This window comes from Podarcis liolepis, assembly GCF_965112155.1.
Source record: "Podarcis liolepis genome assembly, chromosome: 7".
NCBI classification, from domain to species: domain Eukaryota; kingdom Metazoa; phylum Chordata; class Lepidosauria; order Squamata; family Lacertidae; genus Podarcis; species Podarcis liolepis.
Window position 1 is genome coordinate 22,379,596 of NC_139561.1, and position 27,922 is coordinate 22,407,517.

Below are 27,922 nucleotides of genomic sequence, written 5' to 3' on the forward strand. Positions count from 1 at the left end.
TAGAGATTCCTCCCATCTGACCCCACCCATTCTCTTTTACTGCCACCCTCCCCAGCATGTGAAATGTGCATGTGGTGTCACCTGCCTTCCATTCCCACCTCCCTTTAAATGCCTTTTGTTTATCCCTCTTAATCCTCAATTTACAAATGCAATAGAGTTTTAAAGTCAGGCATGGAGAACCTCTTTAGCATCACAGGCTAGATCTTTATCTCCCCTAATGGGCCAATGTTGACAAGTGGGCAGTCCCGCCCCATCACCTGACCTGATGTCAGGATGGTACCTGGACGGCAGTTCCATCAGGCACCTGTCAAAGCTGACATGTGGGAATGGCTCCTTCAGGTGCACTCCTTCAGGGAACCCATTAGCAAAGCAGATCCCAGCAGGACTGAACCCCATCCCTCCAACATCAGCCACTGACAACACTTGGGACAGGTGGGCATGGTTTTGGGAGAAATGGCCTTACCAGCCAAGAATGGTCCATGGGTCAGAGGTTCCGCAATCCTGCTCTTATGCAAATGGCATTAACTGTCCTCCAGAACTTTGAATCTCAGGTCAGTATTCAACTCACTTGGTGACCTTAGGCAATCCACCCACCCTCCACAGCCCCCTGCTTCTCTACACCCCCTTGCTGATTTCGTGGAGTGGGAAACTCAATTTTTGCCTATGCACTCAGACATTGCTACATAAAATAAAAGCAAGCTATAAAAGGAGTAGAGATGTACAGGAAGCCAAGTTCAACACCCCATACAGTGGTACCTCTGGTTACGTACTTAGTTCTTTCCTGAGGTCCATTCTTAACCTGAAACCGTTCTTAACCTGAGGTACCACTTTAGCTAATGGGGCCTCCCGCTGCTGCCTCGTGATTTCTGTTCTCATCCTGAGGAAAAGTTCTTAACCCGAGATACTGCTTCCGGGTTAGCAGAGTCTGCAATGTGAAGCGTTTGTAACCAGAGGTACCACTGTACTGCATTCTTCACCTGTCCACCAGTGGAGAAACTCTTATTACCTATTCCTTAGTTAAGAGTTAAGCCCCTTGGGGTTGTGCACAGGCTAAGAACAAAGCCGTCTCGTTTCCAATGCTGATACTAAACAACCATCCTAGGCGAGGACAGAGGCAGAAGGTTTTTAAATATAAAATCAAATACTTTAATGAAAATCTGGGAACAGGAAGACAGCTCAGATATACCACTAAAACGGATATTCCTGTGCTGCATACAATTTCTCTCTTAATATAAACACCTTCTTATAAGCAAGCAACGGGAGGGCAAACTATCAGTTCTTCAAGAGTTTTTAAAGATCCTGAGTAGAGAGTTTATCTAAACCACATAAAACGTTATATTATATGAAAGCATCCGAAGTCCTGAGCTGGTGGCCAGCACCAGGCATTTCACCACGTTTTAAAAAATAGACAACTTCCAACACACTGAATCTAAATACTTTCACATTTCCACAGAGTTCTTTATGCAAAAAGAAAGAAGGGGGTGAGGAGAAGTCTTTAGTTGAGGAATTTAAATTTCTCAATATTCAGTATGCAGGTTACAAAGCCCCCCCATTTAATTCAATGCATTTGCACTTTGTGGGTGAAATTCAACAGGTTAAGGCCTTTCTCTGTCCTTACTGTTCCAACACCAGATATATACACACACAAAAAGGCCGCCTAATATAGGCATTGATTCTTATAAAATTAAAAAAAAAATCACCTTGTGTTCTACAACGCAATCAAGTCCACTGCGAAATAAACGAACAAGGACTGCTGTTAGCACCAAGCAACGCTGTATGGTCTGAGTGTCCAAAATCCTTTGGGGCTGGGAAGGGCAATGCCTGAACACTCTGACCAGCCTCATAAGGCAATTCTCTCCACAGAGTCCAATATTATTTCGAAACAGTCCTGCTTCTGTAGCAGCAAAGAAGCATCGCCTGTCGAACACAGACAGGTGATCCAGGAAGAGAGGCTCTCCCACATTATGAGGAGACTCAAAAGACACCCGCCCCTCCAAAGAAACCCCAACCATAGTAAATGGGACATGTCACAATTAAGTCCTTCTAACTATCCTTCCTTGCACCAAGCAGGCACCAAGAGTTTTAAGTCTGTGAGCCCCCGGAAGACAAGAGCGAGAGCTCGTGTAGTCTGTTCTCTGGTCCTGCTCATCTGCGATGCCGGCTGTGGCCTGGGTGCTCCCTCTCATAGCGGTGGCCTGGCCTCTCGTAGGAGTGGGGCCGCTCGGGCCTCTGATCCCTGTAGTAGTGGCTCTTCTTCTTGTACTTCCCAGAGTGGTCCGAGCGTTCTCGCGAGTGGCTCCGGGACCGTGACGAGCTCCTGCTGCGGGATTTCCGCTGCTTGGGAGAGGTGTATTTGTACCCCTTGGCCTTCTTGTAGCTCCTCATCTTGGAGGCTTTGTAGCTCGAGCTGCCATGGTTGAACTGCCGCGGGGGAGAGTCACTTCGGCTCCTCGAGCGGCTGTGGGATTTGGAGCCGCTCGATGGGGAATAGCTTTCACTCTTCCTGGCGGAGGGGACAAGAGGGAAAAGGCTTCAGTTTGCTAGCAAATTTGAGAAAGACACCCCTGTGGCTCCAATCGTGGAACAAGAACACCCCACAGGGACAACAGCATTCTTAGGCAGCTGTGGATGGGTGCTCCAGGTCCTATCACAGAGCTTTGCTGTAGCTTAGATCAGGCATGTTTTGACATTAATGATGTTGTCATCATCATCCTCAGGTGCAGCAGAAACATTGAAATGGCTGCAGAAATACTGCTGTGGCTCTGGCAACAGTAGGGCTTGGGGAAGAGAGAAGCAAAATCTCTGGGCTTAATGTGGTTGGCCTGTAGATCACCAAGCAATTGTGCCTATCGCCAGACATGTTCCCCATGTTTTCGGGAAATGAAGACCAGGTGTTTGCCAAGCTAAGATCTCCCCTCCCTCACAGCTTTTAAATCCATGCTGGAAATCAAAATGCCTGTTTCAACTTCTCCTTTTATATCTACATTAACGGGTGAAGCAAGCCATGCTATGGTCTTGTATGACCGAATCAAACACACGGAAAACTAGCAGGTCAAGGAAAAGTCTAGGATAAATCTCTTTCCCCTGTGACATTTAACAGGAATGCTTTTCCCTAAATGCAGAGATTCTGTGGTGGAATACAGAGCCAATTGTTGCAGCCTCTGTGAGGACAAGGCCCCAAAATCATCTGAAATGCCAGAGACAGAGTGCTGGCCAATCACTACCACTACATTCAACTGAGACGCTGCTCTAGAGAGGTACTGGGTTGCTCTCTTCCCAGCTTAGGTATCGGTAGAGTTGGAACTCTAGTCCCTTTCAGAGCACACTGCAGTACATACCTCTGCTTTGGAGATGGTGACCTTGAGGGAGACCTGGAATAACTCTGGTCTCTACTTCTGCTCCGACTCCTACTGTCTCGGCCTTTCTGAACGCTGGGAGGTTAAAGCAAGAGAATTTGATGTCAAAGCAACAAGTGGCCCAGTCACCCCCTCAACCTAGGTACACATATGCCCAAGGCAAGAAATCAGGATAACCCACTTGGGGCAACACTGTCACAATAAGGCTGGGGGGGGGGGGGAGAGACCAGTTTATTGTGCAAGGCCCTTACCCATTGACGGGGCTGTTGGATTTCATCCGCTTTGTCGCTTCCATTTTCCGCTTGGCGTTTTTTACCACCTGCACAGCAAGTGGGGAAGGCTTGGTGCCTTTATTTTCCTTTGGAGACTCTAGAGATGCGTAAGAGGAAAGTCCAGTCAAAACTTAAGGGATGACATGCTTCTATGTACCATCACCCACAATGCACTTTTACAGATAGGGGGGTCATATCCAAGCAAGTTCTACTCAGAGTAGACCCACTGAAATGAATGGACCATAGTCAACCATGTCCAGGAAATTCAGTGGGTATATTCAGCATAGGGCCAGCACTGGAGATAAGCCAGGGCCTTCAGATTACAATGTTCCATGTCCAGAAAAACCCTGGAAAAATTGAAGTCAGGAGTGCTGACACAAATCTGCAAGTTCACCATAATGAGAGCTTTGATCAGAAAGGCTGACAACTACTATCAAGACAACAACAGGTCCTACTTTACTTAGCGTGTTAGGGTGCAGTGTACATGGCTAAATGGGATACAACTTCAAATGGGATCCTGCATGTGTAATTTACCTGTGTGACATTCCATGTAGCTGACAGCTCCTGTAAAACTAGGTTGCCGCCACCCATTTGTTTACCATTACTCTAGCCTGGGAAGGCATGTCATTTTGCATGTGCAGCTGCAGAGAACCAGATTTAAATGAGACACCAACCAATGGAATGCTGTACCGGCTTCCTACATGCCCAGCCACCAATTTCAATTGGGTCACTGAGCTGATGTGAGGCCTAAAGTCATCCTCCTCCTATAAAAGGAAGCACATGTGAGCAGACATCTAATGTGGTACAATTACGGCCTAAATCTTAATAAGGAATGGAGGATTCGTCCCATATCTAGAGAATTTAGGCCTGACCAACACAGAGCAGGTAGGCAGCACAATAACATGCATAGGTTTAGTTTGGGGGTCTGTTTCTTAAGGCTCTACCCTAATAATTCCTTGCAAGGAGAAAGCAGCACTGCATAGAAAGAACTAGAACCTTCCCAGTAATAGGGTAGTTTTCCATTTGCAAGGAGTTTTGTTTTGATGGTGGGAGGGCATTCAAAAATGATATGGCACCCATATTCCTGGCTATACTGAGATAGTGAGGAACTACACATATAGGACCAGGGATACCAACCAGTTTTGGGAGCAGGAGAAAACCCCGACACGGTATCCAAATTGGGTGTTCCATCTGGTAAGAGGCCTTTGGCTTGCGCCTTTGCCTCTTCGATGGCGAGCTTTTTCTTCTCTACTCGGCTTTCCAGGATAGCTAGATCAACCTGTGGAAACGGTGTGTGCTTTAGCAAAATATTGATCTGGCACCTACATAAGAGCATTGCATAGACAGGCTTTCCCCCAAAGGCTTACAATGGAAAATGCAAGGTAAGGCAAAGGAACAAAACACCAGGCACTTTTATTAGACGTGCTACTGGCAAGGTTACCTTCTTTATTAAGCAATATTGCTATTATTATGTGCACAATTTGGGCTGCAACACAAATCCCAAATCTGTGTGACAGGGAGGATGGAACAAAATTCTCAAGGTACTCAAGATGAAAAAAAGAAATTTAGATTCTAATCAACAGAACTTTGAAAGTATGTGTCCTGAAGTCTTAAAAACACGCCAGTGTGCTTTCCCACCGTTTGAAAAATTCAAAAGAATAAGCAGGACCAACCTTTTTACGTGTATATAATTGCAAAATTTTCGTGCATATCTCCTGGATTTCCTCTTCCGTAGCTCCAAACAGCAGGAACCAGTGAGGGCGGTTTGGAAGTGGAATCTGTGAGCAAGACACCGTTCACCATTAGTCACCAAAAAACCCCAACCCGTTCAAAATCCCTCTAAAGATCACTTCACCTTTCAGACAATAATCACTCTCTTAGCCTTTTACTGTTTATAACCAAGGAGATGGGTGGTTGTGAAGGAGTTTAAATGGTGTGATTTACATCAAGGCAACCTTTCTCCTTAGGTCTGAGCTCCCACTTTCCTTCTGTGTATGAAGGAGGATACTGAATTGGGAAAGGGGGAAATGTCTACTTAAGTCACCATTTTCCTTCTGCACATGAGAGCAGAAATAAAAAGGCAGCCACTATTAAATCCTCCACATTTGTTCATTAAACACACTCATTGCGGCAGTAAAAACTCCGCAAGGAAAACAAGAGCATCTTATATAGCATGAGCCAGGTTAACACCAACCTCCAGGGTCCTAGCAGCAAGGTAGATGCACGCGCAAGCGATGCTCTCAGGGTGGAACCTTACAAAGACATCTGTCCGCAGACTGTCATTCATGTAGTTCCTGAGAAGACAAAAAGGAGAGGGGAAAGTTGCAGAAGTCTGCTGAAATCCCCTGCTTTGGCTATGCTGTTTTTAAGGCACACTGTAGCTAGCTGTCTAGGACATTCTACAGCTGTTTGAATCCTAGATAATCCTGTGAAACCTGACAAGAAGTTGGAGTGCACAGATTTGACAGGGAAGGACAACTGCCAAGTATTTATTAACTGGATGTTGGCATTTTATGAAAGAGAACCAATTTTAACTTCACTTTTCTCCCTGCTATGAGCTACTGGCCTGTTCTCATGCAAAACAAGACCAGAAATTCACTTTATTTTACGGTAGGCACAACTTTTGAAGCATAATTTGAAGAATTCTGTCAAAATCTACGTTTTATCCCGTCACGCAGAGCGACATGCAAACTTGAAAACGGACAGTCTGAAGTCACAGGTCCGGCTAGAAGTTCTCTGTCGAAGGAACGGGGCTTTTTCCAAGCATTCAGAATCTTCTGTTGCAAGCTTCTTTTGGAGTGACCAGTCTCCACTCAGGAAAGCATCCGACACACAAATTGCTTTTAGAGAGAGCAAGAGAGCGCCACAGATATTCAGTCCAGGTGTCTGGTATTGTCACTGCTGAAGGACCAAAGTTCTTCAATGGGTTGTCATTGGGCCGCTTCCAGACTGCCCCACTGTAACAAGGTTTCTCAACACAAATGTTCACAGAATGAGGCAACTGTAAAAAATATTGCACTGTAAAAATATTGCACAAAGTCCAGCCAGAACATTTCACGTATTTCTGTGACCTTAAAATGGAAATCTGAAGGATAATTCCTTACAACACACCAAAATGCACAGTGGACAAAACCCAGAACAAAGTTTAAACAGTTGTAAAATGGATTGGGCCTATGGTTTGTGCCTGTCATAAAGGTGCAAATTAATATGTGACCAATGTCACTATACCAAATCAGGCTATGCACATAATTCCTACACAATTTGTTCAAAACCAAAGCAGCTGAAGAATATGGGGACTCTGGCTTTGGGTAGCAATGATTTTCAGTCTTCAATTAGCAGGTTTTGAAAAAATACTATGGTTAACCGGATCCAAAATGTTTCCATTGCCATTTAGACTAACCCAGATGAGCTGGGATTTTGAAGAGTAGGCCAGCCCTTTAAAGGCTTACATCATTCTTTAAAAGTGTTTCAGGGACCTTGAAAGTCCTATTTAGGTGCAACCAAAGAGACTGCCTGGGTGGTCCTGTATTTATTTCCCCACACTGAACTGCAGTTTCGCACAATATAATCCAAGTTCCAAAGGCATTTGTTATGATGCATGGAGGAAGGAACCTGCTGCAGAAATACATCCGAAGTTTTACTGGATATACAGAAGTAGATATGTGCAGGACCCCAAAACACACAGTTTAAAAAGTACAACAGAAAAATTTGAGGTGCTATGAAGTAACATATCTTCTTATTGCAATGCTTATGCTTTCAAGTATGAATTAAGTTTTTAAAAATCCAACCCCTCAAAGATTTTAAACCCAAGTTTAATAAAAGAGTCTGTGGGTTTTTTAAAGGACATAAAATGGGAACAAAGCATCCTGACAGTAACACAAACTTATCTGAAAAAACGCACAAATAAAATTTAACAAGTTAAAAAAAAATCACAAGCAGCAGTCGGCCAGTTTTAACTCGACTTGTGTACGCATACCACCTGTCTAGAGCCAGCCTTCTCTCTGTGGAGCCTGCTTGGGTTTGACTGAAGACGGCAGTTATCCCTGCACCATAGCGCTTGGGCAGCAGAGGAGAAGTCTTAGTCACTTACCCTCAGAGGCTACCCTTTGATCAAAAGAGTACAGAAAAGAAGAGTCAAAAGAGGTTCTCTTTGAAAACAGCCAGACAGTTTTAGTCAGTAGAAACACAAACTTTGCTTAAAGGTCAATTTTTACATCATGTCAGTTTTCACAGGTTACCATTTGTCAATGTATGCTTTCTTGGGAGTGAGGGGGGGGATATTTAATATAAACCCATACCAAGAAAGGGGCAGATAGACTACATATGGACACAATACATTTCATAACCAATATCAAGAAGCTGAAACTGTATGAGCAGGGTTGTTTTTACAATAATTTTCAAGTAAAATGATGGCATGGCAGAAGTGACCACCTCCCCACACTAGGAATGAAGGGGGTATATCTATGGTTAACACCTTATTCAGAGGCAGCATATGTCTGAATGAGACATGCTGTTGGGCAAACAGGGGAGGAAGGGTGCCTTCACGCCCTGCTCCTGAGCAGTAACTTGAATGGGCAGGAGTAAAAGGAAGAAAGAGCAAAGGGTGCATTTGTGAGGGTTTAAAGCTCTCTTACCATTTAAGACAGTGTCTGAATCTTTAACAAAGAGGCCCGTCAACTTGGGGTGATAGAAGCGGCATTCCAGGCTAAGACTGGAACCATACTCATGCCACGAACATGGCAGTGGAGGAGAAAAGTACTGACCCCACACATGACATATTTTTGCCACTGCCCCGCTGGCCTCAATAAAAACAAGAAACATCAACTTACCATGAGGTCTGGACCAGGTGTTGGTTACGTTCACATTCTAATACCTGAAGGTACATAACGATTATCTGGAAGATACGGGTGATTGAGTTATACAGGTGATCCAAGTGGTGGAAAGAGGTTTTCATCTAGACAGAGGAGGGTACCCATGCAATGCAGGTTATTCTAGTCTGGATCAATGGCCTGATAAGACTCCACGGTGTGTATAAAATGTTAAGAATATGTTTTAGGATGTCAGAGAAGTGGTACTCTTGAGAGTATGTGTGCAGCAAAGCTTCTTTCCTCTGCACTGCTGTGCACTGCTCACAAGTGTCTCTTATTTTACCCCAATATTATTTGGCAGCTTTCCTTCTTCAGTGCTTGCTTCGAAGATATAGGAATAACAAAGAGGGAAATGGTGGAAGCACTTCTATACAAAGATATGTTGAAATGTATTAGTAACACAGGTCAGATTTTGGGGGGGAGGTAGAGAGAAGAGTATATGATCTACTGACTCAAGACCCAGAACCACAAGTTTTCATTTTTTCAAAAATGGAAAATACAAGAAACACCAACGAAAGAAGAGAGGCAGATGAAAATGATGGACTCTGGAACTGGCAAAGCTAAAGGGAAAATCCGAAACAAGCATGAGCAAGTATTCCAAAAAGACTGGAGTACGTTTACAGGATATTTAAAAGATTAATTGTAAGCCATTGACATCACTAGCAGGGTTGTCTGAAAACTTGTAATGAGAAATTTTCTCCCTTTTTATATTTATTTAAATTTTGAGTGTTTTGGGTAAGCAGTTTGTTAGAATTTGAAAATATACAAAATGCAATAATATTAAGGTTAATTATCAAAGCCACAAGGCAGGAGGGAAGGAAGTCGAAGGGCTCTAAAGAGCCAGAGACGTAAAGTGGATAATAATGGTGTGATTGTATATTATTAAATGGAAAACTAATAAAAATCATTAATAAAAAAAGACCCAGAACCACCAGGATGTTCCAACAAATGAAGGCAAAAAGATCATAAAGGATGGTGCAGATCTGAGGACTGAAAAAGTCAGAGAAGATGGGAGCCTGCACTACTGGGTTATCATAAGCTTCCACTCATGGTAACCCCACCTACTACTGAAGGGTTCACATTTCCACAGCCGACAGGTGTCAAACCAGATTGAATTAACCTTAGAAAATGCTACAATGTACCCTGCCCATTTTTAAATCCTGCCCTTCCTTTACTGGGCAGAATTCAATCTTACAATCTTGTTAGGTATGTCAGGTTTTGTAGCATGCCCTGTCCAAGACGATCCAGCAAACCTAAGACATCATCTGGGCTTTAACCTCTTGAGCATCCTGGGGGAACCAGCCATGAGTGGCTAATGCTGAAGTAATGATGTAAATGGCATAGCTATAACATGAGCACCAAGGGCAGCTGAGGTAGAGGAAGAGAAGGGGATTGTGCCATGCCTGAATGGAAAGAGGGAGGCCTGTAAGCTTCAGTTGGGCACAGAACTGGGTCTATACACCTGATTACCTCTCCAGCGCTGCCTGCTTATTGGCACAGTTAATCAGACATAAAACTCAAGAGATGCTAGAGTGGTGCCACCTATGAAGTGGGGTGTTGTGAGTGACGTACCAGCCATGACTGCGCAATTGGGACAAAATAAATTGAAAGCGGCCAACGAAAACTGTCTCCCTGCTTCTTTAAAGTGATAGAACATGTCTCAATTATTTTCAGGGCAAAAAGTAAGCCAAACAGTAAAGCATACAAAGTGGGAGGAACAGAAGCAGCCACCAGTCCCTCTTTGAAGTAGGAACATCTTAGCAACACAAATGTAGTTCTGTACTGTGCCACTTGTAGGGCTGACCCGCCAAAGTCTTATCACACACTACCCAATAGATACACAATGGTGTTGTTACCTGCTTGCACAAGAATAAGCTGCTTTCATGCCAAGGACTTTGAATGGAGAACTCAAGCATAGCTAAGTCTAAGCAGCACCTAATATCTGAAGCAACCAGTCTTCATTCACCAAATGAGACGGGATAAACTAGCAGGCAATTCTTGAAATGAGAAACAAAGACTGCCAATGGTTTGGCTACATTAAGAACAGGCTAATTTCTTATCCACTGCTCAGAGGGCAAACTTAAAAATACAAAAGAAATACAAACCTTGTGGGGATGCTTCACATGTACGCAAAATCCCAACTCCTTCAGAACTCTCCTCTCAGCCTTTATAATTTGGTTCTTCAAGTTAACGTACTCTTGATCCAGTATCAAAGGTACAGGTTTCCTGGGGTTTTTTTAAAGGGGGGAAATAGAAAAAAAACAGTTTAAAGCCCTTCTACAAAAGTAGAGCAACAATAGGCATTCCTCAACTTTGGTGTCTCATGGGAACAGCATGAGAAGATTAAATTTGGACCACGTTATCCAAAGAACTGGAGAAATGACTGTGGCGACTTCCAAATCTGTAACTGTCTAGGCAACACTGGCAGTGGTCTCCTTTTTGAACCCCAAACTTCCCTTTCGAACAGCCAACTCGTAGGAGTCGTGCAAACTTACTCCAAAAATGACCCCTCCCAAGAAGAAACTACCAAAATCTCAGAGAAGAAGCACCCACCTAAGCAATCTTTCAACCCTCTGAAGTTATCTTATTACAATTTGAAATTATAAAATTTCACCCAGATGACAGTGAATGATGGCCACTAGTTGAGGATGCAACGAGGGCTGGAAAAGTTGGAACTCACTGAAACTTTATTTCCAATTAGGTTTTTTGGGGGGAGGGGGGGGTTCAGGGACATTCTTTGGGGTTGCATGAAATCCTCCAGAGTTTTGGGAAGGGGATAATGCAAGTCACAAATGGCCCTTGAGTAACTGCCACGATCCTTGGAAACAGATACTGTGTGAAGGCACACAGTTGGAGTTAACAGCTGACTTACTTTTTCTCTCTCAGATACCGAAGTCTGTGGAACACATTAATGACATCTCTTATCCGCCTTGGGGCTTCTTCAATTTTAGATGCCAAGTGAACACAGGCCATCGACACATGCTGTAAAAGAATATGGAACATAGCTAAGTTTTATTCTGATCTCTATCTCTTAACAGTTGAAGGAGCAATAACATGCAGAATATGGCCATCAGACTAGTGTAAACATCTTGTACAAGGAGCTTCACCATGCATTTATGGGCACACTGAGAAAGGGATATGCATTATCTTTGAAAGCCCTGAACAGCGTGGGACCAGGGTGCTTGAAAGACCATCAGTTCAGATTTGACCTTATCAGGGACACTCCTTCAGAGAGCTTCTTTACTATGGTTGAGTCCCAACTGTGGAACTCCCCTCTAAAGGAGAGACCACAAATAAGATTTCTGGAACTTTTTGCCTCAAGTGCAAACTATGGCAGAAAACCATTTTTTAAAAAGTTTTCTAGAATCTCAGGATTAAGAATCACTATGTTACAGAGATGGCAGAATAGCTTGCAGAATACATTTCAATGACAAACTAGCACTTCAGCACACTTGCTTGGAATAAGTACAGCTGAGATCAATAGGAATTATTTGCAAATCAGTGTGCTAACACTGGGCTAACATGCAAGAAGCTCAGCAAACTAGTTTACCATGCTTAATCAATAAAATCAAATTGATACCAATTATTAATTGCATAGAACAAATCCCATACCTCCATGGAATGCTTCACAAATGATTTTGTATAAAAGAAACGCTGGAATAACACCTGCCCCGTAGCCATGGCCACCTAAGAAAGAAAAGTGAGAATCTATATTAATATGACAGTAAATACAGTGGTACCTCTGGATGCAAACGGGATCCGTTCTGGAGCCCCGCTTGCATCCTGAGTAGAATGCAACCCGTGACTGTGCGTGTCGTGATTCGCCTCTTCCGCGCATGCACACGACGTCATTTAATTAAAAAGGGGTGGAGTGAACTCAAAAGAACTTCTCAGTGCTCTGACAATTGTAAGATGGGAAGGTGGGAGTCACAAGTATTTTTAGGTACAAAACTATCCAAATTGTAACCATCCTCATCCAATGACTCTAACATGGCTAGTGAGTTTGAAACATTTGCTTGGTGTCAATACAGGTCTTCAGACCATACAAAGTTTACCCGCCCACATTGCTTTGCTCATCTAAGCTTCTCCCCAAAGAGCCAGCTGTTAAATTTAAGAGCTAAATGAAAGAGTTCGTTGTTCCTCCTCAAAACTAGGCAACACAGTCCTTTCAAAAGCCAATCAATGAGCAAAAAACATTTGATCACAGGCAGTCTGGAAGGAGAAACCAAGAGCAGATTCCCCTAAAAACATAACAAAAACAACTCGCTAGATACAAGGCAAGATGAATCAGCCACAGTGAACTCGTCACAGTTTCAGCATCAGAGAAATGTTACAAAAAACCCTTCTAGTTTGAACAGAAAACAACAACACCACATCCTCCTCAAAAGGGTGGTAACCAGCAGGCTTGCCGGAATGTCTTGGCAAACATACAAGACTAGCAAGGGAGGGGATAGCGTCATTTCCGGGCAAGACCTGTTACATCACTGATTTCCTGGAATAGAACTACGGGCTTGAGAACCTCCTCCATTAAACAGGGTTTTCCCCTCTGCCTTCCTCCTTTTCTTGGGACACTGAAATCCCCATGCCAGGGTGGGAAGGGGTCCTTATCAGAATCTTTAAGATCTATTCATGCCTGGCAGCCTTGGGTCCTCAGTTCTAGGGCTCAACTGTCCCGGAGGAAAAAACAACCCCCCCTCCAGTGCTAGTGAGGGAAACTGAACAAAGCAGCAAATCCAATCAACCACCTTTCTCCTATTCTCCAAACATTTACATCCAAAACATTTACATCCTTTATCTAGACCAGGTCAGACAGTCTCAAACAGTGCTTCTCCAAGTTGTTTTCCTTGCTTTTGGAAAAGACCACCTACTCTTCTTTTCCCTTAAAATACAGCAGCTTCTTAGGAACCCTCCCAACTGAAGCCCCAGCATAAAGCACAATTATAACAGTACATTATCTCTACTGCATCTGTGTATTATATAGCTTATATAAAAAATTACACAAACATATTACACACATAATGCTAACTTGTTTTCTCCAGAAAGCCATCAAACTACTCTTCCAAATCGTTTCTGCTTGGGGAAATGGGTGTTATAACTCCTGCCCCAACAACACAATTCTACCACCTCTCAGCAAGCTTTAAAAAAGGCCCTATGTTCAATTTTTAATGTAAATCCTACCTCATTACACAAACACACACTCCTCCCTATAGAACTCTTTCCCTTTAAGATCATCCTGCCCCAATCCCAGATCAAAGCATCAGTCAGTCCATGTCTTACAGCATTATCCTCCCAGCAATATCTGTCTAGTTTATAGTGAAAACCATTATTTGTAAATTGGCATCCAGCTCTTAGTATCCAGTTATACTGCCTCTGGGCATGGAGGTTCCACTAAGCTACCAGTGCCAAGAACTAACGACAGACCTGCACACCATGTATCTATCCAAATCCTTGCCCCCCAGCAAAAAATCTAGATGTGCCTTGCTTTGCCAGCCCAATGGTTCATTTAGTCTAATGTTCTGTTTGACACTGCAGTCAGCCAGCTGCCCATGAATTCCTCCTGTTCATAAATCCAGCCTTCATAATTTTATTTAATCCATTACAGGAAACAGTCTTTCTGTATCTGTCCAAAGATCCACCTAGTTTGGTAGCCAGTTTCCAACTGTGACCAATCAAATACTTCCAGAAACTACATAAGCAAGGGAGAGCAAGAGTCCTCTCCCCTGGGGGCTCCACTTTGCTCTGGATGCAAAAGCCCCACTTTTGCTTCCATGACTTTGATACCACTCACAAACCTGAGAGTTTTGATGCAGACATCATGACTACCAGGCAAATTCATGAAGGTTGCTTAATGCTATAAAATAGGTTGTTAAATTACCACAGACAGACTTATCCTCCAAAAGTCAAAAATTGCCTTGATGAATCAAGCCAGAGGTCCACTTAAATCCACTCTCCTTCTTGAATAAGCCACACTCAGAAAAGGGTGTGTGTGATGGTGTACTCTTCCAGTCCAGAATGGACAGAACAACCTGGTATATGACTATTTTCTTTGATGAATTCAACACCAATGTTAACAACAAAGTATTGTATTGTAACACCTTAAATGGTAAATATTGGATCCAGATGAAATGAGTTGTGCTTAGGTTCCAACTGATTTCAATGGGAACTAAGTTCTGGATCTAACTCCAGAAATTCTACGAGAATACTTTTTCTAGTCTTTTGAAGTGTCACAGGTCTTTGTTGCTTTTGCTGCAACAGATTAACAAGGCTACCCCCTCTCAAAAAAGCTCATTCTGTTGCCAGGTACATTCAGAGGATCAGAGGAAAGCTGAGGTGCCCAGAAAGTGAAGTGGGGTGGGGAATAAAAACAGAGAAGCTTGAACTTTATTGGCACCATGCTTTTATTGCTCTCTATAAAAACAGGCTTCTCCACTTTTTACTGGGTATGTATCAATATATTTGGACACAATGGAGAGTCATGCTTTTTAATCATTCACTCACACACACACACTCACACACACACACACATATATACATACATATATTAATTGTATATATATTAATTATATATATTAATTAATTGTAAAATAAACTAGCTGCAATAATTAGCTAAAAGAGATCCAGTGTGGTGGTATAGTGTGGCTGGAGTATTAAACTTGGACGAAGCCAGAAATACCCAGGCTCTAATTTCCATTCAATGAAATCACTGAGTGACCTTGGGCCAGAAACTTTCTAACCTACCTCATTTTACTGTTGTAAGGAGGCAGCATAGAAATGTAGTGAGCAAGATTTTCCCTCTGTAGAAATAATTCTTTATCTAAAGCTGTCTGTATCTTCCTAGGAAGAATGAAACTTTTTCACAGCTGTATAACATACTACTAACAACGACCCAGGCTTTGAGAACACAGAGCTTTAGATGCTAAAACCAGAGCTAGGCTATGTACTATCTAAAAACTCACCAAATAACACTGCAGCTTTTCAATTTGGCAGAACACTTTCCATAAAGTGAGATGGTATAAAAAGCAGGAGCTTGGGGGAGGGGGAAGAAAATGAATAAAGAAAGGAGGGCCGGGATGGGACAGCACCTAGAGTTTCATCACGGAAGGAAAAAAGAATTCACCCTCCATAATTCTTGTACACTTTCCCAACTTTTGAAGATGCTAAAGAAAATAGCTTACTTTTTATCATATACATGCATACATATGTACAAAAGCCACAGTACATTACCTTTACCTGCAATTCTCTTACACTGACTTCTGGATCGACTTGTGAAGCTACCTGAATGGCTCAAAGGCAAGATACATTTTTTTTGTATGAACTAAATACGAACTAAGTTATAAAAATAAAAGCGCTGGATCCAGAAGCCTCGATGTCTAGATTCAGATAGGACAAAAAACAACACGACACACGCTCAGAATCTGTAACAGGTTCTTTTCCAACCGCCTTCCAACTGCCCTCAACGCCCAACGAAGCCCCCTCCCGGTTCTCTCTGACCTTTTCTCTCCTTTTTCTTCCCCGTCCCTGCTTAATCCCATTTCAAGGCCTCCCTTCCACAGGCGAGTGCGGCCTAGGCCTTAGGTTTAGGCCTAGCGCTCGCTCGCTCCTTCCGCACCTGAGGAAGCCGCAACAGGATCCCGGCGGCCTGGATGAGCTCACAGCCGGTGACTCGGAGCTGAGCCTCGGTCTCGGCGTCCAGGCCGCTGCTCATGGAAGGCGTGAAGCGGAGGGCGTCGGCCGACAGAAGGCAGTTCTCCAGCGTGATGAGGACGCCCGAGTATAGCCGGTCGCCGATGCGGACCGCGCCGGGAGGCGGAGGGAGAGCCGGAGGAGGAAGGGCTGGTGGGCAGTAGCCGCCGGAGGACGACGACGAGGACGACGACGACGCCACCGCTGAGCCGGCGAGGCCGGGCCCTACCGTCGCCAGCGCCGCTGCTCCTCCCGCGGCCGCCATTATCGCCGCCATCTTGTCTCGACGTCGCTCCCCTCAGACTGACTCACTTCGCCGCCGCCTCCAAACCCCCGTCCGCGCCTACGTCACGCGCAAGCCTTTTGTCTCCCCACCTCCTCCTCCTCATTGGCCAGCCGCAAAGACGTGCGCCCTCCTATTGGGCGAAAGCGCCGGCTTTTTCCGTTGTGACGCAACGGTTGGGAATTCAACCGTCTCAGAACGAGGAGGGTGAAGGTACGTTAGGGAGATGGAAGAAAGGCAAAGGTTTCCCGGCATGCGCTACGCGCACTCTCTGGCACGGCTGGCTCACGTTGGGTTGTACCACTTCAGAGTGAAGGGGGGGAAAGAGTTTAAATAATTACGGTTTTTATCCTCTTTTTAATTATTTTTTTAAAAAACCCTCCGATAGAAAACCACCATGTCAGGAGAAAGCCCTGGCACTTACTTTTAAAAAACACAAGTGAGATCCCACCTCGTACTTTGAAGTGGTACAGTCCGGGATACGTCAGGCCAGAGAACAGGGCCGAAAATGCTCCCTTGCCTCAGTTGCGTCAATGCCTGAATCGACCACTCTTGACTCGAGCTAAAAACAAAGGAAGCTTAGGGTTGTACCCAACTAAGTGTTATTCCGAGTAGACCTACTGAAATTGGTGCGCCTAAAACAATCATGTCCATTATCTTCAATGGTTCTGCTCTGAAGAGGACTGTTTGCCACAAGACTGGTTTTCCTGCCCGGTCCTCAAATTTGTTTTAACACAGAAATTGAACCTGTTTCCAACTTCGAAATTTGGAGAGGGACCAAAGTTCCCCTTCGTTTTCCCTTTGGCTTTTAGACAGCAGACACTCTTACTAGGGAGGAAATCCTACCAACAGGAATGGGACTTCTTGGAGCGCATGCCTTTAAAAGCTGCACTCTTAAAATACTCCCTATTAGTAAGGTTGCAATCCTATACACATTTAAGGGCATGCCCCTACTCAGCACTGGATTTATTTATGGTGGTGTGGGCAATTCCCCCCCCCCCCAGGTGCTGAGCGGATGGGGAGCGTCAACATAATAAATAATAATAAAACCAGTAGTTATACTGGTACCTACTGAGAAGGCTCATTAAAAAAACAACTGCACCTAGTTCCTACCAGAGAGCAATGGCAAACTAAACTGTCAGATTGTGCCAAAATGGCAAAACTGACTGGAAAGCTCAGGAACCAAGAAGACAAAAACTTCCAGAAAGAATGAGAAAAATTTATAATTTATTTAGGAGACTGCTGTAAGCAGTTGAAAACATTAGCAGGATTTTAATCTCACTTGTAATGTAACAAATACTATGAATAATATAAATATAATATATACATAAAATATATAGATATAAAATATAATTATAATACAGTGGTGCCCCGCAAGACGAAATTAATTCGTTCCGCAATTTTTGCTGTCTAGCGAATTTTTCTTCTTGCGAAGCACGGTTTAAACGGTTTAACAAAGTCGCAAGACGTTTTCGTCTTGCGAAGCAAGCCCATAGGGGAATTCGTCTTGCGAGGCAAATCGCGAATGAAAAAACCTTTCGTCTAGCGAGTTTTTTGTCTTGCGAGGCATTCGTCTTGCGGGGCACCACTGTATGCAGTTGAAAACGCCAACATTAAGACCTGCAGAGATGGAGGGAAGTCTTGAGATTCAGAGAAATCTCTGTATGTGGAAATGTATTTGGTTTTGTTATAAATTTATATTTGTAAAATCAAATAAAAATGATTTTTTAAACAAACAAACAACTGCACCAGAAGGAATTATTCTGAAAATAAGAAATAATTAGTGGGCATGCCAAATATTGCCCTTGCTCAGGGTGCCATATTACCAAAGTCTGCCCACCCCTGTCTTTGAACTCAGTGTAGGAAAAATATTACTTCCAAGGACAAGGGGAGTAAGGATTGCTGCACTCTTACCCATTGGGTAGTGTTATGAGAAAAAAACCTGCTCCTTTTCCCTTATGGGGTACCCAAGAGCCCATATAGAGTCCTTTTGTAGGTTCTCTATCAGTAGGAGAAAATAACAGACCAACCAGTGAATATTGAGAAGCAAAGCAGCTAGTAAGCCTGATTTTTTTAAACTGTTGCAACAGGGTCCTCGCTCACCACAAGCAGGAAAGAGGAGGAACCCAAAACAAAGGTGTGCCCGCCCTCATATAGACTTGCCCACCCTCAAACTCCAAACCACCCCCAGAAACACCATACATACATCACAGGAGAGTGTATCCCAGGACCACCTCACCCAATGCATCATACACACACCACAGGGGGTGGTCTAAAACAGAATCCTGAGTGTTTTATCTCCTGTCTGGCAGGTTACCTGATTGCATTATCTGGGTTTTGGCCACTCTTTTGTTATTATAACTATTTAATTCCTGAATCCAGGTCACAGTTAACAGGCTCACCCTATTCACACTTTAAATGTGCCCTTGAGGAAGGATTTGTGAGCACAGAGACAATGGTTTTTTCCCATTTCCTTTGATCTTGCAGAGACATATTTGAGGTCATTTTGGGAGAGAGAAAATGGTTTCAGGACTTTACTGTGATTTTCAGACATGTGGTTTACATATTTGTATGTGTTTGCTTGGCACATTTATGAACATCTATTTTATATGGTATATAAGACCTTAAAATTCTTATGACAGTAGATTGTTTATTTCTGTCATTTATTTATTTGGAAAATGTAGATGCACACACACATACCCTTCCCCAATGCATATGCAATCCCTAAAGCACCTTAAAACAGCAATTAAAACAATCCAATAAAAGAAATCAATTAAAACAACCCCAGAAAAGAAATCAAACACCTTAAGATTAGAAACAGATTTTGTGTAACAGGAAAGTTTTAACCAATCTGTTGTAAGAGGATGTCAGATGGATTTCATGCGTAAGGCGGAAAAGATTCATGCATGTAGCAAAGTGATGAATGAGAGGTCACTCTGTAGCAGGAACCCCCCCCACCTCAATCATTCTGTTTGTACAAACTTCACACACACTCACACACATTACATACGCCATATTTCTGTTATAAATTCATAGAAAAATCAACCATACATCGGATTTGCACTGTTCCATTTTTATTTTACTCCATATGACAAGGACTATCAAAGGGGGGTGACTTGGTTCTGGTCAGCCATAATCCCTTCACCATCCCAGCACATCCACAGGAGCCCTGCCCAGTTGCAACCCTGATAATCCCAGACAGAAGACAATCAGGATCACAAAGAACTTGCATATGGTAGTGGATTCAGCATGGACTGAAACAAAGGACAATGATCAGATCTTCCCTCTGGGGGCAGGAAACTGCAAACTCCCCTTTGTCTCCTGGAAGTGACTCATGGGCAGGGGGAAAGGAGGAACCAGCCAGGTGACAGGACACTCAGGTTACCACCTCAACCCCTCCTCTCTGTAATGTATGCATGATGCCAACCCCTCCTTTCTGTAATGTATGCATGATGTTTCTGGGGTGGGCTTGAGCTAGAGGATGGGAATTTCAAAAGTTTTTATAAGGTCTTGCACACCATCTTTCTGGGTCTTTCCTCTCTCCTGCAAGTGAGGGGAACACTCTGTTGCAACAGTTCAATAAAGGCCAAGCCTACAGGCTGCTGTTTTGCTCCAAGTTATCCTGGTTGGTGTCTTTGTTTTTGTCCAAGGGAGCCCTCGGATTTTTCCGGTAACAACTCTAAAGAGGAAATGTATCTCCCCCCCCCCCAAAAAAAAGGGCAGATCTGCATAAAATTAGCACTAGCTAATTTATATGTATAGATGCAAATTTAGAAAACAGGATGGAATTTAAGAACACAAGGAACAGTATCTCACCATAGTGTTAGAAGACCATGCCCTGCTCATCTGTGTTAATTAATTGCTGACAGGCAACTTTGAAGTCTGCCTTCCTTGAACCCCTTTACTCTTTATTTCTTCAGCCGGACAAACCTTCAAATAGAGGAATGTCTTACATAAAGTAAGACCCATGCCTATCTTAATCATGTCTCAGTCCCAGGCAGGACAGTAGACAGTTGGAGGACAGGTCGGTATACAATCAGATAAAGGTATCATGGATCGAAGCAATTTACCTTTAAAGCCCTTTTCACTAATGCAGTGGGGCTTATGCGATATACAACCTTTATCAGCTTGTGCGTTAAAGAGCAGTAAATTCAATATTCATTGGGTAAACTTCAAAACAAAAATCAATTTTCTGCAACATTTTTACATCCCCCGCACTGGCAAGAATTTGACTGCCCCAGGTAGAAACTCAGGCCCCAGTCTAGCTACCAAAGAAAATTAAGAACTTTGATTAATTTATGTCATTCTTTTCATGTGAGGCCTTTTGCTCAGTTGAAAACCAAGGCAACAATTAAAAAATTAATTGTCAGGCACAGGTTCTTCACACACAAACACACAAATGACTTCTGCAGACTGGGTTATAATCCATGCACCTTAAAACGCAACGAAGAGAATCTCTGTATCGCCTCAACAAATCACAAATCCAACTGGGTTGATTATGAGGGCTTGGAAAGAACTAATTTTGGATCCCGCGGGACGCGGGTGGCGCTGTGGGTAAAACCTCAGTGCCTAGGACTTGCTGATGGTCGGCGATTCGAATCCCTGCGGCGGGGTGAGCTCCCGTCGTTCGGTCCCAGCTCCTGCCCACCTAGCAGTTCGAAAGCACTCTTAAGTGCAAGTAGATAAATAGGGACCGCTTTATAGTGGGAAGGTAAACGGCGTTTCCGTGTGCTGCGCTGGTGCTGGCTCGCCAGCTGCAGCTTCGTCACGCTGGCCACGTGACCCGGAAGTGTCTTCGGACGGCACCGGCTCACAGCCTCTAGAGCGAGATGAGCACGCAACCCTAGAGTCGGACACGACCGGCCTGTACGGGCAGGGGTACCTTTACCTTTTTTAATTTTGGATCACAGATTGAGACAGAATATATATATTTTTTTAGTATAAATATTCCTGTTTTAATACTAGAACAACTCCACAAACCAGCAACAGCCCCCTGCTTCATGTACATCTCACAATGCGTGAAAATATCCCTTCGGGTTCCTTTCCACCTCCCCGGGCAGCAAGAAGGCCTTCTAGTCCTCTCCTCTTGGCTAAAGAGGCTAAGGACTTGAACGTCTTTGGCTCGTAGATCGCCAGGTCGGCCAGCGTTTTCCGGTTCAGTTCCACTTGGCACTGAAATATGGAAAAAAAGAAGAGAAGGGAAACTTAAGAGGCAACTCAACCTTTCTGGAAGTGGATAAAGTACGGCAGGAAGCTGTTGATACGGGTTTATACCACAGTTCCTCCAAGGAGCTCAAGTTGACAATACATGTGTCAAGGATCTGTTTGCAGGGGAGGGGGGAGAGACAGGAACGTACAGAGAGCCTCCTCCTCTGTTGAGCAGCTGCACTTTGTCAGGGTCTGGGGAGTTTGCAGGAGACACGGAAGACGAGAGAAAGGGGAGCCAAAAATTTGCTACCAGGGAAGGGAATGTGCAGCTTCCGTCGCATAATAATAATAATAATAATTTATTATTTACACCCCACCCATCTGGCTGAGTTTCCCCAGCCATTCTGGGTGGTGCCCAATCAAGTGTTAAAAACTGTACAGTGTTAAATATTAACAACTTCCCTAAACAGGGCTGCCTTCAGATGTCTTTTAAAGATAGGATAGCTGCTTATTTCCTTCACATCTGAAGGGAGGGTGTTCCACAGCGTGGGCGCCACTACCAAGAAGGCCCTCTGCCTGGTTCCCTGTAACCTCACTTCTCGCAATGAGGGATCCACCAGAAGGCCCTCGGCGCTGGATCTCAGTGTCCGGGCTGAACGATGGGGGTGGAGACGCTCCTTCAGCTATACAGAACCGAGGCCATTTAGGGCTTTAAAGGTCAGCACCAACACTTTGAATTGTGCTCGGAAACGTACTGGGAGCCAATGCAGATCTCTCAGAACCGTAAGATCTTCCACGTAAGGAAAAAAAGGCGGAGAGGGGTTTTTCCCTGTTTTCTATGCTGGAGGGGAAATAGGAAGAAGGCACTTCCGGATTCTGCTAGCGATTGAGGCAGACATGGTTTTGAAACTTCTGCACTGTACATAAGTTTTGCATTCAATAAAACCTGAAAAGACAGGCTGTTATCTTCGCAAGCATCCACACTCCCTTCTGACAACATGGTTCTTTCCCTCTTACCCTCAACACCACCCCAGTGAGGTGGGCTGTGAACGGTGACTGGCTCAAGGTCGACCAGAGAGCATTATGGCCGTGTGGAGGTTTGAACCCTGGTCTCCTGGGTCCTAGGCCAACGCCCCAGGCATTATCCATCACTCAGCCTAGCTGGAACCCGGTGTGAGCAGCAGAAAGAGCCTGAGGCAATGGTACAACATCTACTTTGTAGGCACAAGGTCCCGGGTTCAATCCCAGGCATCTCCAGGTAAGGAAGGAAGAGGCTCCCTGTCTGAAACCCTGGAGAGGTGCTGCCAGTCCGTGTAGACATTACTGACTTAGATGGGCCTATGATCTGACTCAATATAAGGCAGCTTCCTATGTTTCCCAAAGTGTGGGAAACTAAAAAGCAAATTTTATTTTATTTTATTTTATTAAAAAAGGTTGTGGGGAAAGGAGAGAGGGAAACACACAGAACTTGCAGATAGCAAATTAAACGCAGCCTGTTATGGCCCAATAGGTGCCTAGCAACTCATACATTTTTGCACAACGCCATTTTCATTTTTGCAGCTCCGGCTTGCTGTTTATCAAGCCCAGGGGTCAGCAAACTTTTTCAGTAGGGCCCCTCAGACCTTGGGGGGGGGGCTGGACTATTTTTGGAGGAAAAAATGAACGAATTCCTATGCCCCACAAATAACCCAGAGGTGCATTTTAAATAAGAGCACACATTCTACTCATGTAAAAGCATGCTGATTCCCAGACCGTCTGCGGGCCGGATTTAGAAGGCGATTGGGCCAGATCCAGCCCCCGAGCCTTAGTTTGCCTACCCATGATCAAGCCCTTTGCTCAACTGTCATTTGTGGCTTTTGGGCTCATCAAGGGAGGTGGTGGTGGTCCAAAAGGGCTATTACAGAAGCTGGCTGTATGCTAAGGAAGGGGTGAGGTAAAGCCACTTACCTGGGAGAGACTGCCACGGAAAACGTGGTACTTCAGACCATGCTCAAGTGATGCTGCTTCGATCCTGGTTTGCCAAAGCTGAAAGCAGAAACAGGAGCGTTCAGAGATACGTTTACTAAGGCAGCCATGTTTCTCTGGGCTGATCTAATGCGGAGGTGGGGGGACTTTTTCCAGCCTGATGGGCCGCATACCCTTCTGGAAAACCGTCCAGGAACCACATGCCAGTGGTGGGCGGGGCCAGAGCCAAAAGGGGGCGGGGCATCAAATGTAATTTTTACTTCCATGTGGCAGGCTACATACACCCCACCATCCATCCAATCAAACAAGAAACATTATCAGGGTTTAAGGACACATCCCAGTTGGCCAAAAGCACTCAAGGGGGGGTAAAAAGTAGGACCAGTGAGGGGCGTGTTCTGGGGAAAGGGGGTGTGGCTTGGGAAGCGTTCCGAGGGCCAGATAGAGGTACAGAGGGCCACATTTGGCACCCAGGGCTGTCCAGTCTTTTAAAAACACCTTCAATTAAGTAAAAAAGAAACCTGTTCCATCAAAGTATATATTTTGCATTTCTTTCAATAAATGCAATTATTATTCACTGAATTTATACACCGCCCTATACCCAGAGGTCTCAGGGCAGTTCACAGAAAAGATCAACATAAAAACCCACAATATATAATCAAAATAAAAACAACAACCCAATAACCCCCCCCCCCCAAAAGGAGCCACATTTTAACAGGATGTCAATCAGATCAACCAAAGGTCTGGTTAAAAAGGAACGTCTTTGCCTGGCGCCTAAAAGTGTATAATGAAGGTGCCAGGTGAACTTCCCTGGGGAGAGCATTCCACCACAGAGAAGGCCCGTTTTTTGTGTTGCCCCCCCCAGACCTCTCAAGGAGGCTGCTACTGATTTGGACTGGTAGGTGAGAAGGCCAGGAGGCCGACAGTAGGTGGCGCCAGAGCCAAGGGCAGGGAGATGAGAATGGGGGGAGCCAACTCTTTCTGGTTTCATCTCCAGCCGCCCTGCTGAAATCTACAAAGGCAACACTGAAATGGTGGTGGATGAGACATAGGCCCACCTAGCCCAACAGTTGCCATTAATTTGATTCTCAATTGATTTTAGAATGTATTTTAATTAATTGTGATTTTATGTAAACTGTGCTATTTTTATTGTTGTTAGCCGCTGTGAGCCCAGCTTTGGCTGGGGAGGGCGGGATATACAGTGGTACCTCGGGTTTAGTACTTAATTCGTTCTGGAGGTCCGTTCTTAACCTGAAACTGTTCTTAACCTGAAGCACCACTTTAGCTAATGGGGCCTCCCGCTGCCACCGTGCTGCTGGAGCACGGTTTTCGTTCTCATTCTGAAGCAAAGTTCTTAACCCGAGGTACTATTTCTGGGTTAGCGGAGTCTGTAACCTGAAGTGTATGTAACCTGAGGTACCACTGTAAAAAAAAAATTATTATTATTATTATTATCCTCTGGGTGGGTGGTGAGTAAGGAGGCAGGCAGGGGCTGCTGGAAGGCAAACCGAGACTGGTGGGGCAGCCCCACAAGCTGCTCTAATGGACAGGACTGTGCTATAGTTTCTCACCCATAGAGAGAGAGTGAACACAGCAAGCAAACCACCCCTTAATCGGGCCTGTGCAAATTTCGCCGCGCAAACCTCACAAACAGAGCAGCATTTCTAGCCGCCATCTTTACCATTCTCATGTCGCTCTTTTTCCGCTGTCTGGCCTTCGTGGCGTACACGAAAGCCCTCTCGACGGCGCGGACGGCCAAGCTGTAGCAACGGTTCTTCCGCCCACGGAAATGCTGGAAAGGCAAAACACACAACACACTAAAAACAAAATACCCAAATGGTCTTCCGTTAAGGGAAGAAGGTTATCTCCTCTCACCTTGCACTTCCCCGTCGCCGAACCCTGAATATTCTGCAATTCCGAGAGCTTACAATTTCCACCTCGCTTAACAAATTACCGTACATCCCCAGGATTCTTTGGGAGAAATAAGGAGCTCTGGGTGTCATGGCCGTTGCAGGACACCAAATGTTTTGACGTATCCTAATAGGAGAGGCGGTTCTGGTTGCCCTCTTAGGATTCGCCTGCAGAATATTGTGGAGGGGGGCATTTTTCAACTTCCTTTTGGGGAAAGAAAACCATAGGGTTGCAGCCAACGCTAGTAGACCCACTGATAGGAAGGAACCTAAATCATGTCTGTCTATTACAGTGGTGCCTCGCAAGACGAAATTAATTCGTTCCACAAGTTTTTTCTTCTTGCGAGTTTTTCGTCTTGCGAAGCACGGTTTCCCATAGGAATGCATTGAAAATCAATCAATGTATTCCTATGGAGACCGTCCGGGGACAGAGGGGAAGCGCCGCGCGCCTTCCCCTCTGTCCCCGGACCTGTTTTAAAGCAAGGGAAGGGGCAGCGGGGAGAATCGCTTCTCCCCGTTGCCGCCCCTTGGTTCAAAAGGGGTCCGGAGAGGGGAAGGCGCGCGCACCTTCCCCTCTGTCCCCGGAGATTGCGGGGCTGGCAACGGGGAGAAGCGATCTTCTCCCCGCCGCCCCTTGCTTCAAAAGAGGTCCGGGGACAGCGGGGAAGACGCGCTGCGCTTCCCCGCTATCCCCGGAGCTTGCGGGGCAAGCTTCGTTTTGCGAAGCAAGCCCATAGGGAAATGCGTCTTGCGAAGCGGCTAAGAAAACGAAAAACTCCTTCGTCTAGCGAGTTTTTCGTCTTCCGAGGCGTTCGTCTTGCGGGGTACCACTGTAGCTGGTTTTAGTATTTAAATGGTGCTTCCACGTTGCTTCGGGTGACTTTTTTTGAGCAAGTTGACTAATAAATATAAAGCATAGTATTATTAACTACAGTGGGTCTTCTTTGAGTAAGGACTAGAATTGGATACCGCCCAAGTTTTATTATTTTTTTAAAGAAAAAATGTCAAATTCTATGTCATCACAAACTGGATTAAAATAAATTACCTCCACCCAAAAGCTGCCTTGGAAAAGGCATTTTTAGCATGTGTTGCTAATCTCCTACATCCTTTTTTTGAGCATCTCAGATCTTTTCAATAGAGAAGGGACTGGTGGAAGAAATATTTAGGACTCAAGAAAAATGACAACACCATGCAATGAGTGAAATAAATAGGCAAAAACACTGAAGAATTAAAAAAAAGATATTACTGTACAATGTCCTATACTATCTGGTGCTTCTTGCAAAGTGAACTAAGCCTCCAATGCTAATGCTAATAATAATAATTATAAAATGCAACAATAATAAAGCAATAATAATAAAGTTTGTTGTTTTGTTGTTGTTGTTATTATTAAAACAGTCCTGCGAGGACGGCTCGGCTGAGAGGCAGTCACCGGCCCAAGGTCACCCCCCAGGGATCTTCCGACACTCCCGTTAATTTCGATGGGTCTACTCGGAGCAGCGCCTACTCGAACCAGGAAGCAGGCCTACCCACGGCAGAAGCTAGAAAATGAACGGATTCACGTGGGCAGCGAGGAAACAGGCTGCAAAATGGCAAAGGAGCTGGGGAGGGCAATAGGGTGGGCGTTATGGGGAGGGGGGAGCAGGGCACCGATCCGCAGTTCTTACCCGTGCATGCTTCAGCACCTCCTGCTTCCGCCAAAAACGATCGGTCAAACGGGCCCGGACCCAAAGGCTGGCCGTTAGTAAAACCATCCCAGCCCGCTTTTCCCCACCGTCTCCTCCTCCTCGGATTTGCAAAGGAGAAGAAGCGAGGGCGGAAGCCACGTGGTGCAAACTGCAAGGCTTCCCTTCCGGGCTTGCAAACAGCGGCGATTTGCAACGCTGTGCAAAGGGAGAGTCGAAGAGGCTGAAGGCAAGCGCGCGCCCTCCCGCCTTCCACTTCTCTTTGGGACTCCCTGTTATGGGGTGAGGGGTATGGCGCGAGTCTCCATCGAAATCAAAAGAACAGAAAACAAGACGCACCCTACCTTTGGAGCACCAAAGAGCGCCCCCCAAATATAGGAACGGTAGTTTTGTTAAGGGTGCTGGGAACTGTAGCTCGCTGAAGCTGCTGTTCTCTGCGGGTTTTGTTGGCAGGGAAAGGAACGTGTTCTAAATGGATTGTGTTCTAGGCTGCCAAGAGTCTTGTAATACTATGCTTTCTCCCACCTCAGTCCTGGGAACTGTAGTTTACCCGTCCCAGAGCTACAGTTCCCAGCACCCTACAATTTCTAGGATTCTTCGGGTGGGGGAAGTACTGTGTACTAAATGTATGGTACAGTGGTAGCTTGGGTTATGTATGCTTCAGGTTACAGACTCCGCTAACCCAGAAATAGTACCTCGGGTTAAGAACTTTGCTTCAGGATGAGAACAGAAATCGTGCTCCAGGTGCGTGACGGCAG

The 27,922-nt window shown here is 44.8% G+C and overlaps 3 protein-coding genes across 6 annotated transcripts in view; all 3 read right to left on the minus strand.

Annotated features, from left to right (window-relative positions):
• The window catches only part of AURKAIP1 (aurora kinase A interacting protein 1), a 155,656-nt gene that overhangs the window by 37,797 nt on the left and 89,937 nt on the right, over positions 1-27,922 (minus strand). The window lies entirely within an intron of this gene.
• CCNL2 (cyclin L2) lies at positions 1,123-16,707 on the minus strand. 4 transcript variants are annotated; one of them, XM_083513065.1, is made up of 11 exons: positions 16,106-16,707; positions 12,109-12,183; positions 11,369-11,478; positions 10,602-10,722; positions 8,458-8,522; positions 5,823-5,922; positions 5,302-5,406; positions 4,766-4,907; positions 3,608-3,725; positions 3,339-3,431; positions 1,123-2,503 (listed from the first exon to the last, which is right to left on the minus strand). In XM_083513065.1, exons 1-11 carry the CDS (start codon positions 16,454-16,456, stop codon positions 2,146-2,148), a joined length of 1,638 nt encoding a protein of 545 aa, XP_083369191.1. In that variant the 5' UTR covers positions 16,457-16,707; the 3' UTR covers positions 1,123-2,145. The 4 variants fall into 4 exon arrangements, with proteins under 4 accessions (XP_083369191.1, XP_083369192.1, XP_083369193.1 ...); XM_083513066.1 differs by having other exon boundaries at positions 15,453-16,479; XM_083513067.1 differs by lacking the exons at positions 8,458-8,522; positions 10,602-10,722; positions 11,369-11,478; positions 12,109-12,183; positions 16,106-16,707 and adding exons at positions 6,333-6,629; positions 7,608-7,732.
• MRPL20 (mitochondrial ribosomal protein L20) lies at positions 21,393-27,364 on the minus strand. The gene is made up of 4 exons (XM_083513358.1): positions 27,147-27,364; positions 25,254-25,364; positions 23,558-23,635; positions 21,393-21,634 (listed from the first exon to the last, which is right to left on the minus strand). Exons 1-4 carry the CDS (start codon positions 27,231-27,233, stop codon positions 21,461-21,463), a joined length of 450 nt encoding a protein of 149 aa, XP_083369484.1. The 5' UTR covers positions 27,234-27,364; the 3' UTR covers positions 21,393-21,460.